The sequence below is a fragment of the Syngnathus typhle genome, linkage group LG18 (genome assembly GCF_033458585.1).
Source record: "Syngnathus typhle isolate RoL2023-S1 ecotype Sweden linkage group LG18, RoL_Styp_1.0, whole genome shotgun sequence".
Classification (NCBI taxonomy): domain Eukaryota; kingdom Metazoa; phylum Chordata; class Actinopteri; order Syngnathiformes; family Syngnathidae; genus Syngnathus; species Syngnathus typhle.
The window spans coordinates 3671010-3684091 of NC_083755.1; the positions used below are offsets into that span (position 1 = coordinate 3671010).

General features: G+C 48.8%; 1 protein-coding gene across 29 annotated transcripts in view; it reads left to right on the forward strand.

Annotated features, from left to right (window-relative positions):
• Nucleotides 1-12307, forward strand: part of tcf7l2 (transcription factor 7 like 2) — a 59699-nt gene extending 47392 nt beyond the window's left edge. For 3 of the 29 annotated variants that reach the window (XM_061264301.1, XM_061264309.1, XM_061264299.1), the window contains 9 exons: nucleotides 1097-1199; nucleotides 2183-2269; nucleotides 4719-4859; nucleotides 4931-5093; nucleotides 5168-5275; nucleotides 5872-5935; nucleotides 6560-6610; nucleotides 8037-8109; nucleotides 9941-12307. In XM_061264301.1, coding sequence (XP_061120285.1) covers nucleotides 1097-1199; nucleotides 2183-2269; nucleotides 4719-4859; nucleotides 4931-5093; nucleotides 5168-5275; nucleotides 5872-5935; nucleotides 6560-6610; nucleotides 8037-8109; nucleotides 9941-10349 — 1199 coding nt within the window. In that variant the 3' untranslated portion in view covers nucleotides 10350-12307. Of the gene's footprint in view, nucleotides 1-1096; nucleotides 1200-2182; nucleotides 2270-4718; nucleotides 4860-4930; nucleotides 5094-5167; nucleotides 5276-5871; nucleotides 5936-6559; nucleotides 6611-7543; nucleotides 7617-8036; nucleotides 8110-8608; nucleotides 9847-9940 lie in introns of those variants that run through there. The other 26 variants (XM_061264315.1, XM_061264305.1, XM_061264314.1 and 23 more) reach the window with 19 other exon arrangements.
• Nucleotides 12308-13082: the final 775 nt, after the last annotated feature.

Consider the following 13082-nt stretch of genomic DNA (forward strand, 5'->3'; position numbering starts at 1 on the left):
CACCAGCTGCTGTTTAATGCAGTGCCTAATGGGGCGGCCTAATCGGGACTCAGTGTTTAATTAATTAACGAGGCGTATTCGGTCTGGCGGGCTGCTTGTGTGACTTTTAGCGGAATAAGGCTCCGAAATGCGGGAGAAGGAAGACACGGTCACTCTGGTCGTGTTGTGGGCAGGATGGAGAAACCTGCAAAAAATGTCACGCTAGCTAATGAGCCTTACCTGCTACGACTTTCGCTCCAGCCAAAGCTAATGAGCGATTCAAATGAATAATGAACTAACCTTAGCGACGCTAATCCAACTCGCATATGACGTTAAGTCAGAATAAACATCGGAAGCTAGCACTGGCACACTAGCTCAACTCAATCCAATGCTAATATGAGCTACTTTGATCCGCCTTATTGTTATTCATCTCCATACAGTCACAAGGCACACTCTTACTACTACACCATCCGTAGCATTTGATTGATGTCGCTAAATCAAAGGAGCTGGCTCCCCAAAGGCGGCTGTACCTTTTTCACCGTTGGTGACACCAAACAGCGATTGCGCTAGTCACCAATTAGCCTAAATCGCTCGGCTAACAATGTTTAACAGCTGCGTATTTCCGCTAGCTTTTGTCGCGCGCGCGGAATGATGTGGCTGACAGGGAATGAGGAGCCCAGCTCCCTGTGATCACATGCAAACGGCGTAATGATATTGTTGAGTTTTGTTAACTTCTAAACAGCCGTCATTTTACATCATTCATCTCCAGAATTGGCGTGACAAATGTGACAAGGATGGTGTCGGTGTTTTATTTTATCATTCCCTTCTTCCTCCTCCTCTTGCACTTCTTCTTCCTCACCTCTCTCTCCTCTCCGCCTCCTCCAAACACATTGCGTCGCTGTCGCCTGGTGAGGCCTTTGATCAGAAAGTGTGATTTTTTTTTTTCCCTTTTTTTTTCTTTCCCGTTTTTGTTTTTGCGGCGTGTACACACCTGCAACAAGGCTTTCTCCTCCTCCTCTTCCTCCGCCTGTGATGTGCGCGACATCTGAGATTGTGACAAAGGATTTGATTCTCCATCTTGTCCACCTCTTCTCATGTCATCTTCTTTTTTGTGCAGGAATTCCAAGGCCTCCGCATCCTCCAGATATTTCTCCTTATTACCCTCTGTCACCTGGCACCGTCGGCCAGATCCCCCATCCCCTAGGATGGTTAGTACCACAGTAAGCGAATCCTTTTTTTTATATATATATACACACACACACACACACATGCTCTTTTTACTTTGTTCTTTCACAGGTTGTGCAAAAAGTTCGGAAAAGTCCACTTTCGGAATTGTGTATAAACAAACCTCGAAGACGCACATTATGAAAAATGTGCATTGAAAAGACGAAGCCGGGCAAAAAAAATTGTGAATAATTGACGCTGACAATGAAAGATTTAGAATTGCCTATTGATGCCACAAGATGGCGGCAAAGCACCAAATGAAACTACTCCCCTCAAGTCAACCTAGTTCTTTAGTCACATATGCAATTATTCATTTTTTCTGCCTGATCTCCAAACTGTTTGAACCGCAGAATCCCATAGATTTTTTTTTTTTTAAAAGAGCGCACACTACTTTGCATGTCTCTGCAGGGTCAAATTAGAGTAAATGAACAGCGATTGCCCGCCTTTTACCCGCCATCCCGCACGGGGACTCTCCCTGGGTAACTCTTGTCAACACTTGTTAATATGACAAAAGGCTACAAATTAAGCTCTGTTAATTTAATGTTTTCTCGCCGCTGTCTAAATAGCGGGAAAGGGCCCCCGAGCACCGCCACGCCGCCCTTTGATTTGCTGCACTTTATTTTCGGTATAAATTTACATTCATTATTGTTTGTCTTTTGGATGTGTAGGGCTCAATTAGCGTGACGGCTCCATTAAAGGGAGCCGCACTTCGTCTTTAATTATCACAACAAAACACCTCGTTCCAGCTCAGGGAGGGGCGCAGCGAGCGCAGGGTTATAAAATTTAATTAGCCGCCACCATCAAGATTTGCGGCGTTCAAAATGCTCGGGAGTTTATTCCCACCCCGCCTTTGATCCGCCGCTCGGATTTTTGTCCCCGATCAAATGAGAAGAGAAGAAGCCGACTTAAGGGGGCTCGCTAGCTTCTCCTCCCTTGTCTGTCAACCTTGTTTCCTTACCTTTCTTCTTTTTCTTCCCAGGCAAGGTCAACCTGTTTATCCAATCACGACAGGGGGCTTTAGACACCCCTACCCGACTGCGCTCACTGTCAACGCATCCATGTCAAGGTGAGTCGAGCCCTCGCCTCGCCGCTAACTCGCGCGCAAACTCGTCTCCCTTAAGGATGCCTCCCCTTATTCAAAAGGCCAAATCTCCAGCAAGGGTGCTCAAATATTAATTCTATTTATCTCCCCGCCCCTTAATGAGGCCCCCGAAGAACATTTAGCCCCCGCCGCACGTCAGGCTGGTGCTAAATCAGCCGGGCCGCGTAATTGCCAGACGTAAACAAACGCCGCGGCGCTTTGAGGGGGGGGGGGGACGAGGCCCAGTTTGGCGTATACCAACATTTATGCTCATTATGTGTGTACTCGTAAGCATTTTGCATGTGTGTTTTTACCCTTTTGGTGGTTTTGTCGTCATATTGTGCCTTGAGAAACTTGATATTGTGCGGCAAACACTCCACGACAACACTCGCAAACCATTGTCGGCCATTTTGCAGCAGTCCTCCAGGACTAGCTGGAGTTTAATTACAAAAGCAGGTCCTCTAGGCGTTGCATTTCAACCTCTGTGACGTTGATGGATGGCGTCTGAGGAGGGGGAGGGTGACTTTTCAATCCAGCTCATCTGTTCCCAAGCCCTTAAATTGTCCTCAATAACGCGCCCAAGCCCAACCTTATGGAAAAGGCCTCTCCAGATTGCCCTCGCTGGAGCAGAGGTCCCGACATCTGGCAGTGGCGTCGGCGTCCCAACTGGGCCTTTAAAGTGACTGATAATTTGCTCTCCACATTGTCATCATCCTCTTTCCAGGGTGGCTAATTGAATCTGCCGGCTGCGGGGTGTGTGTACCGAGCTAATGCCCTGTCATGAAACCCCTAATTTAATTACCCAATAGAAGAAGGGAGGGAGAAGGCGGGGCGCCGGGGCTTGTGAGGTCTCCAGAGAAGGCTTGAACACATCCAAATCACTTTTGCTCTTAGGCTGACAAAATGTAGCTCGGACTAAAAAGCGAAGCGCGGAGAGCCTGTCGCCGTAATACGCCAAGGCCGAGGATTGATGGGAGCAGGAGGCCAACGCTCGCTCATCATCAGCATAGAAAGGAAATGTCTGTCGTCCTCTTTACACCTGACCCCAAATTAGCGGACAGAAAATGGATCTGGTACCTGCTAGCACCTTGCACCTCCTGTTAAAAATGCATCACGAGGTGGGATAAAATGATTTTGGATAATGATGGGGGTCTGGCTACCTGTATTGTGTGCTGTATAGCGCCTGTGTCAGGTGGGCCGCCCTTTGATACGCCCCCACCTCCAGCCCGCCGAATCCCGCTCCTTCTCGGCCGCATCATTACACATTAAACAGGCACAGGGGGGGGTTGCGCTTCACGTCAGCAATTAAGCGGCACGGCTTTGCGATGTCGCCCCCACCCCGACACACCTTTCCGATTGAGACGTAGGGACCGGGGGTCGGGGCGGAGCAACCATTCCTACCGTTCAATTTCTGTCTTGATTAAATTGGTCCGAGGCGCCGCTTTCCCCGACGACGACGATGACGATGCCCCCTGCTCTTCAAAGGGATGGCCGTCATGTTTTAACCATAACCTGGGCCCGCTGGGGAGGGGTGCGGAGGGGCGGCAGGCAGCGGCGAGGTGGCGAGGGGACAGGAAGAGCAGAAGAAGGGAAAAAAACAGATTTGGAACAGAGGAAATTTTAACAAGTGCACAGAGAGGCAAAGGAAAGGGAGGGAGGAAGCAGCGGTGGCGGCGGCAGCCCCTAATGATGGGCAACGCGCAAAGGCCCGCCCGCCCCGCCGAGCTCCCCATCAGCACATGACATGGCACAAACACCAACGTGTCAGGGATGAAGGCAAGAGAAGGCAAAAGAGTTTGAAGGGTGTGTGTGTGTGTGTGTGTTTGGGAGCGAGAGATGGGGAGGGGGGGGGCGGCGCCCTCGCTCTCCCCTGAGATGGCCTCCAACAGAAACTAGTTGTTCCTGGCGAGTTTATCCTCATCATTATATTCTGGCTCCGAGCCATGCAGCCAGACACGGCGAGATAATGAGCGCACACACGCACGCAGGGAAAAAGAAAGAGGGAAAAATCTTCCTTTTTTGCCCTCCTTCTTCATCCCTCGCTCTTGGATGTTTGGTCCCACGGTGGCCCCGCACTGTCAACAATGCGGATGGATGGGTCAATGTGTGCCCATTCCTGCGGGAACGGCCCGCTTTCACAAATTGACGGAGAAGACCAAATGAGCGCCGATGAGCCGCGTTGACGCTCGGCGCCGCAATTGATCCGCTTTGATTGGCCGGCCCGGCCAACTCGAGCCGCAGTAAATGCACGCTCAGCAGCTAAATGGTCGTCGCGCCTTTCAACTCTTCCCATCTGCGAAAAAATGTTCTCTCCACACAATCCAAGTTTCTCAAGTTGCATGATGGATATTTGAACGCATTTGCTGCTGTTGTTGTTTTTACATGTGAGCCACGGCCCCATTTCAGCCGCGTCCATTCTGACCGATTTACACAGTCTTCTGTCCTCTAGGTTCCCTCCACACATGGTGCCCCCCCACCACGGTTTGCACACCACCGGCATCCCGCACCCGGCCATCGTCACGCCCAACGTCAAGCAGGAATCCTCGCACAGCGACATCAGCTCCCTCAACAGTTCGTAAGTACCTGGCCGGCACCGGCGTGGACTTTTCCTTCCCCTTGGTAGTTTCCCAACCTGTTTGTCTGCAGGAAACAGTCGGATGCCAAAAAGGAAGAGGAGAAGAAGAAGCAGGTGCACATAAAGAAGCCGCTCAACGCCTTCATGCTCTACATGAAGGAGATGCGGGCCAAGGTGGTAGCCGAGTGCACGCTGAAGGAGAGCGCCGCCATCAACCAGATTCTGGGTCGGAGGGTGAGTTGCCTCGCCGGAGATGCCGCAGGGTCCGGAAGCGCGTCCCGCTCACCTCTCACGGCCGCCTCTTGCAGTGGCACGCGCTCTCCAGGGAGGAGCAGGCCAAGTACTACGAGCTGGCCAGGAAAGAACGACAGCTCCACATGCAGCTCTACCCCGGCTGGTCGGCCCGAGACAACTATGTAAGTTTTTAAGTTTACAAGTCGGAACGGAGTGTCAATTTGCAGGACGTGGCGAAAATTGGAAGGTGGTGCTGAAAACGAAGCGCCAACAGTTTGTGCGAGTGTTAGTTAGCATACTTTGTAACAAAAGAATCAGTCACATGGGGCTCATTACGCAAGGTTGTTGCTCTTCTACTCTCTTCTCCGAAGTAAATCTTTCGATTTTTTTTTTTCTTCTTTTCTCCTCAAGTCCAAGTGTGGTCTTTCCCGCTTTCTATTATTTGTATCTGATTGTTTACTTTGGTGTTGACGCCGGCCCTCACGTGCTTGTTTTTAGTGCCGCGTAAATCCGGCCCGGCCGACGATTGGTCATTTGAGTCCGCTTTCGGGAGCCCATCAAGACAAATTGAGGAAAATAAGGCCGAGTTAGCGAGCGGCGCCGCACCGAAACACAATTCTCGTCAGGCTCCCGCCGACCGCGGGGCAGAAAAAGAAGCCATGAATAAATAAATAAACACAAAGACGAGTTGTTCATGTTTTGGGGCGTCCTGCAATATAATAACTAAGGTTCCTGTCTATGTCTGTCTCCCTTTTTTGCCCCTCTTTCTATTTTCTTGGCGGCTAACCAACAGGGGAAAAGGAAGAAGAGAAAAAGGGAAAAGCAGCAAGCGGAGAGCAACGGTAAGCGAGCGGCAATTATCTCCCATATTAGAGCGGGCCCGTCATGTGTCAGCCGCATGTGACGCCCGCTAGATAAAAGTCAAGCTAGTTTTGTTGTATGTGCGTGCGTGTGTGTGTGTGTTTGTGCTGCTTTTTTTTTTTTCATCATAGCCATGCGATGCAATATTTAAATGGTAGCAGCGTTGTCTGTGCAGTAACACCCCCCACCCACCTCCCCCTTCACTGTAGTCCTCCCTTGCTAATAACAGATGAATATGCATGAACCCACCCCCTTAAGACCCCAGTCCCGTAATCCCCCCCCTCCCTCCCTTTTTGCCCGTTAGCATTGTGCTTATATGTGTAGAGTGAGTTGATGGAATGAAGTGTTTTTCTAACACTTGCAAATACGCTTCAGCGAATGTGTGAGTGTGTGTGTGTGCGCACTAACTGGGCTGCCCCCTCGCTTGCTTTTGATCACAATCGAAACCAAAATTAAGGAGGTTTCCTCATCCTGTGACTGCTCCATCTTTCATAATCCACATATTTTCTTGGCATCATGCTTTATTTTTCTTCCAATATTTTGTTTTTTGGGTGACGGTGATCTCCTCTTGAAGGCCTCTCTATCTGTTCTTGTTTTTGTTGCAGAACACAGAGAATATTTTCCAAACCCTTGCCTTTCACTCCCTCCGATTACAGGTGCTAATGTCATTTTTGACTCTTAAATATACTAACTTGTTTTTTTCTTCCTTTTTAATTGATCTTGATCCGACCGCCGATGTTTTCTTTTTTTTTCCCCCGCTGCCTTTTATTGAAATGCTAAAGAAAGAAAAAAAAAACAAAAACATGATGTTGTTGTACGCCGAGGTCGTTGTTATCGTGTTTGTGGGTTTGATGCCGGCCAGGGTAAACCTCCTTAATGGACCAAACGCTCCCCCTCGTGCCTCGGCTGTAGGCTCGCATGCTCACATGAGATTATTTCAGGCCACTAGCGAAGGCCAGCGACCAGGCATGGGACGCAAGATCTAGTCTGAAATTATGTTAAGTCAGAAGAAAAAAACATTTATGTATAAGAAGAAAACACACATAAAAAAAAAAAAAGGATATCTAAAACAATGGCCAGCTGTGAATAAAAAATTCGGTTTCCTGATTTGTGCCCATGCCTCCGAGCGGCTGAGCAAAAGTATCGGGCCAGTCGCGTTCCCTTCCGGCTTCTAGATGCTCAACCTCGGCGAGGGCTAACAGCTAGCTGCCGCTTTTGACGAATACCTCCTCGCTTTGACAGTCTATTGGGCTTGTATTAATATCCCGATTTTCAACTCGTGCATGGAATGGAACTAATGCTTGGAAGTCACCTGGCCCGAGTCTGGATCGACACCGCCGAGGTCATATGACTCGCCAAATTGTTCTCCTTAGGTTAGCGTCCGATTGTTTCCGACGCAAGCGGTGTCGATCCAGCCGCGAGGTGCGCGAGCTGACAATAGCTGGCGACCTGCGTAGATTCTCTCTAACTCTTTCTCTGTATTTCTTTCCTACTTGTGCTTTGCCTTTGTTTTGTTTTTTTGGGTGCTATTTTTTTTTTTTCTCCCCCTTCTTTGCTGGCGTCCCCCCGTCCCCTTTCTTCGGCATCAGACCTGAGCGCTCCTAAGAAGTGTCGAGCGCGCTTTGGGCTCGACCAACAGAATAACTGGTGCGGCCCGTGCAGGTGTGTATGGGGTGTGCTGGCACCGGGTGTGGGGGGAGGGGAGGGGGTGCCGCCGCGCTGGGACTTCCTCCTTTTTTTTTTTCTTGGTCTTTTTCCCCCCTCCCTCCCTTCCTCCTGTTTGTGTCGCCGAGCTACGTCAGCTTCCTCCAGTCGCGCCCTGCCGGTCTGCGGTCTATCTGCCTGCCCGAGTGCCGCTTGTATGAGTGCGATGCAATTTTTGGGGCTTTGTGGACTGGCAGGTGAGGGCTTGGGGAGGTCCCGAACGGAGGAGGTCCCAGTGTCTAGCAGCCTAAACCTCAACCCAGGCTCCACGTGTTTTTGTTTTGTGTCTGTGCAATGACGTGTCCATTTTTTGTTTTTGTTTTCTTTTTTCCTCCTGTGTGTGTTTTGTTTGTGTCCGTACCTCTTTGGCTATAACAGATGCAAATACCCCAAAGAAGTGTCGTGCCTTGTTCGGGCTTGACCAGCTGAGTTTATGGTGCAAACCGTGCAGGTACATAACTTGCCTGAATGAATTGGAGGAAGGCCACCAACCGCCACCAGGCTTTTTTTCCTCCCTCTCCCTTTTTTTCCACTTGATGATTTTCTCTCTCGCTAAAAACACGTTTCCATCGGTGTGCTTAACAGATGGCAAACCGCTTTTTCCTGCAGTATATATTAAAAAAACAAAATGGAGTCAGTTAGAGCCAGTTGGTAGAAAATGGATTTCTGTCCAATATTTTTTTTCCTGTCCCGGTAGAAATCCATTTTCTGCACTCCCCCTTATTAACTGCCATGTAATATCCAAATTGGCGCCCCCCCCTACCCCCCTCCCACCCTTTTTGTCCCTTTTCTGGAATAACAATGTGATGCTAGCAGATATTTTAATTTTAGCCCTGCTTCCTCTTGAGGGGCCCGCTCAGTGACACTCTTTTCTGTGCTCCTCCTCTTCCTCATCCTCCTCCCTCTTCTTCCTCCTCCTCTTCCTTCCCTCTTCAATAACCCTGACTTAGTCCCTACCTGTTGTCTTTCTGTTCTGACACAAGCAGTCTTTGAATTGGGAATGCTTTCATGGTAGGTATTTGTTTCTGCTAAGTACATAACCCAGCCCCCGACCCCGCCCATCCTTTCTCCATTTGTGTTGTGACGACCGCGTCCTACTTCGACAGATCACGAGATCAGGCGCCGTAATTCCATCTTCATTACCGGAGCCGAGAGGTTAAGCGTCCTCTCCGGGGCTCCCCTCGCCCAAACTCCGGCGTAATTTCCCGGGAGGCGGCGGGAGCCGACAAAAAGCAAGAAAAATCAATACCGGCGCAGTCGATGCGCGTGTTAAAAAATGGATATGAGCTCATTTGTTGCTCTTGGACGGACGCTTAGCGGGAGCCGGGCAAAGCGTACAAAGCGGCAAAACGATACCCCGCCGCGCCCGCTGGATACTATTCCCAATGTTCCGCCTCCTGGAATTGCATGCGCAAAAGCTCCGCCTCCACCCACCGAGCATGTACAATGTGCTTTGTTGGTGTTGCTTCATCCCCAGTAATGTGCTCTCTCTGGTTTTTGTGGCCCCCCAAAATTGGACGCAAAAAGCCTCCCTGTTTCTTTTTTTTGTTTGTTTGTTTTGCTAGTCTGAGTTTCCCTTGTCGCCTTGGGGCGGGTTCACCGCCAGGGTCAAGGCAAAAGCATGAGCGGGGGCAGATCTCACCCCCCTCAACCAAACGCAGCCCGGGGTGATCACCTTAAGACCGGAGAGCGGTCCCGAACCCGGCGGGAATGCAAACGTGAGGCCGTGACCCCTCCTGTGCTCGCTGGCTGGCTGGCTGGCTTGTGTCTGTGGGGCAGCTTGCTGCATTACTGAGTGTACAAACTGGGACTCCCTCAGGAGGAGGAGATCGAGAGGGGGCCAGTAGCTCAGTCTCCAGCCCCAATTGGAGCTTTTCTCCGCACAGAAATCTGCCTGGCCATTTGAGCCTTTTACACAGCCTTTGCTGGATTGCATTCAACAATCTTGCAATTGGATGACACTTGTTGGAGCACTTGACACTCTTGTCCCTACTTGGACGCACGAGCGTCGTCTCTGCTTTGAAATTGAATTCTTGCTTTTGCTCAGGACCGAAAAAATAGTGCAAATCCAGAGAGCGAGCATTACTTGATCTTTGTGTCCATTCCTCATCACCGCCACGCTCATTTCCCCCGCCTGCTTGGTGTCCTGTTTCCTGCTCTTAGGGGTCGGGCGGGTGGGTGGGAGCATTACCCAATCATGCATGGTGCTTTCACGCCGGCCGCCAGCATTAAATCCAAAGTCTGAAAGATTGTCTTGTCTCGCCTTGCCCTTCCCGATCCAGGAGGAAAAAAAAGTGCATTCGCTACATCCAAGGTGAAGGCAGCTGCGCCAGTCCTCCCTCCTCGGACGGAAGCTTCCCAGACTCCCCCCCGTCCTCGCCCTCCTCTGTGGTCCCGTCCCCTTCGCCAAAAGAGTCCAAACCTCAGACTGAACAAATGCAACCTCTCTCACTGACTATGAAAGCCGCCCACCAGCCGCTCCTCGCTCACCCGCACCTCCTGGCCGGGCCGCCGGAAAACCTCTCGACGGCGGCGCTGGGTGGCAAAACGCTGGCCCCGGAGCCCGGCGAGGTCCCGCCCTCGCGGCTACCGGGCCCCTCGGTGGTGTCCCCCGTGGCCCGGCCCTCGCCACTGCTGTGTCATTCCCACTCGCTGCAGCCGCTGTCGCTTGTGACCAAGTCTATCGAGTAGCGGTCGGAGCCTCTTTGTCCTTGTTTGCTTCTAGCCGCTGCTAGCTAGCTAGCTGTTGTTTTCTTTTCAACTTCATTGGTCAATATTTGACCCGCCAAGGAAGCGTCGCGTTATCCGGGAGCTGCAGCAATAGCTCGTTAAAACTTCTTATTTAAATCCTTTGACTGGACTCATGCTTGTTGAAGACGTCGGAGCCAGAATTTCTCTGGTCCAATGGCGAGCTCCGGAAAGGCACTTCATCCGGGTCGTGGTCATCGCGGCTGACGGTTGTTGAAAAATCTTTCCACGGCTTTTTCACTTTCGCATTTGAGTCCAGTTGCCAGGATTTGCAGATGGCCACGACTCCGATGACAGACGGCCGATGAGTTCTAAATTTTTCCAGAGAAGCTTTTGGTGACGTGGGTGACTGAGAATGGGTCCTACTTTGTATGTTTTCTTTTTAAATTTGGAACAACGGCGGACACACGACGAGCTAAAGGCTAGCGTTGGTTCTCGTTCTTTATTTGTATTAAATACGAGCTTGCGAACCAATCACACCCCTTCACGCAGCGCACCAGGGCGAGAGGCGAGCGGCGACGCCACACCGAGGAACAACTTTGAATTGTGATGTTACTTGTTTAAATGTACAGAATCGAACAAAATGGGGGGGGGGGGGGCTGACGGGCTGGTCGGGTCGGGGATACTATGTTAATTATGCATTCTTCCACTGCTTTTTCTTTGTTTACCTTTTCGGGGAGGGTTGGGGGTGGGTTTATGGGTGGGTTGTCTCAAGGGGTCGTTGGATTGAAAACGTCACCACGCTAGGACCAGTAGTATTTATTGCTTTAGAGATTTTGATCGTTGTATCTTGTATGTGTCTCTTTTCTTTTTTGACCTTTTATTTCCTTTTTTTGTAATGTTGTACAAAATACTTTTTCTTACGGTAAGCACTACCTACACTATATATATATATATATATATATATATATATATATATATATATATATATATGGAAAATGGATCTCATATATATATATGAGATCCATTTTTACAAGGTTTTAAAAGGCCTATTTTTTTTTCCGCCCCATCTTTTTGCGCAAAGCCAGATTCCGCTCTCGTCTCACCCAGCCAACGTATGCACATATTTGGAAGAACGCGTCGATAAGCCATCGTCCGAACACGCAGTTCCTGTCGTCGTTTTCTGACTGTTGATCCGCCGTGTACAGATTTTTTCCGTGCCAAATTTTAGGCGACGATTTCATCTGCGCTCCCACCCCTCACCCAGATCAGACCAGATCACGCTGTCAGGATCCTCTTCTTATCCTATGAGTTCAACGCCATCGTTTTGCTGTGACGTTACATAGAATGCTATGTATGTAGTATAAATGTTGCTATAACAAATGTGTTTGGTAGCAAATTGTCAAATATTAAAAATTTAAACCTAATTAAAAAAAAAAAAAATGACGGGCATCATACTGTATAAAACCCACACGGGCCAAATTCTGTATATTAGGAGGTTCATAAAAAAACTATCAAATAAGAAAAAAAAAAAACACAAAACTGCCACTTTTAAGGACACTACTACATATAGGTAGGTAGGAAAAAAAATAGGCATGTTGATGTTGCAAGAGGCTGTAAAATATTAACGAGAAAAAAAAAAAGCTCCATCCACTCGGTGCCATTGTAGTTGACATGACGCGACTGTAATAATCTGTCGATTTCTTCTCTGGTTTATTAAGATGCTAATGATAAATAGTTTGAATGTTTCCTTAACGGCTGTGATGTTCCTGTTCTCTTTTCTGCTCTTTTCTTTTCTCTGTTTGTCTGTTTCTTTCTTTCTTGCTTTCTTTCTTTCTTTCTTAATTCCTGTCCTTTTCAAATGGTTTGGCGAAACCATGATTTTTGTAATGAATCAATGTTAATGCTGTACAGTCTCTGTAGCATGCGGTTCTGTATTAATAAAAGCAACTTAGTATGTGCACGCCTGCGTCGTCCTTTTGCTCCTGAGGGAAAATGTTTTGAAACATTTTGTATTGATAATAAAGCAAAAATAAATAAATAAAGGAAACTGCAAGATTTGTGGTGAAGTGCAACATCAATCATCATCGTCATCTGCAACACACATGAGTTGCTCCTTTTTTTTTTTTTTTTAGGCTGGTAATTGCTAGTTTTTCTTCTAAGAAGAGTGCAACATGAAAAGTTTGTCTTTTACTCCATAGATTTACAGTCCGTGATGTGAGCGAAGCTACGGTAATATTAAGCCACCCTTGCCGAGGACAAAGATTAAATGCCCGTGAGTATTTTTGGCTGTCTACATGTGTTGCCGCACCGTTTGTGTTCAAATGATACATAGGTGCTGTTTGTCAGCTCGTCTACGGCTTATTTTAAATCTCCGTGTATGTCCTTTGGCAGCTTTTTATTCCGTACATCCAATACACTAAGGTATTTAGTTTGACCTTCAAACAACGGACTCAACGGTGATTATGGCGCCCTTCCATCGAGGTTATTGAAGCCGGGCGGCGTCACGTTTTCCTTCTTTTATTTGTTTCTGTAAGTGTCCAATTGCCACTGCGCTTGCTTTGCTGTATGGATTCTGAACACGTATTCTGCTATATGCCTGCCGTCCCCCAATCACGCAAAGAACATCCGGGGGGAGGGAGGGAGGGAGGTTTGGGGCTCTTTGTTCCTTGTGAATGTAGAGCCTGGAGATGCACACTTAATGCATCGGTGTGGGCCTCGCCCTTGAACTGTCTT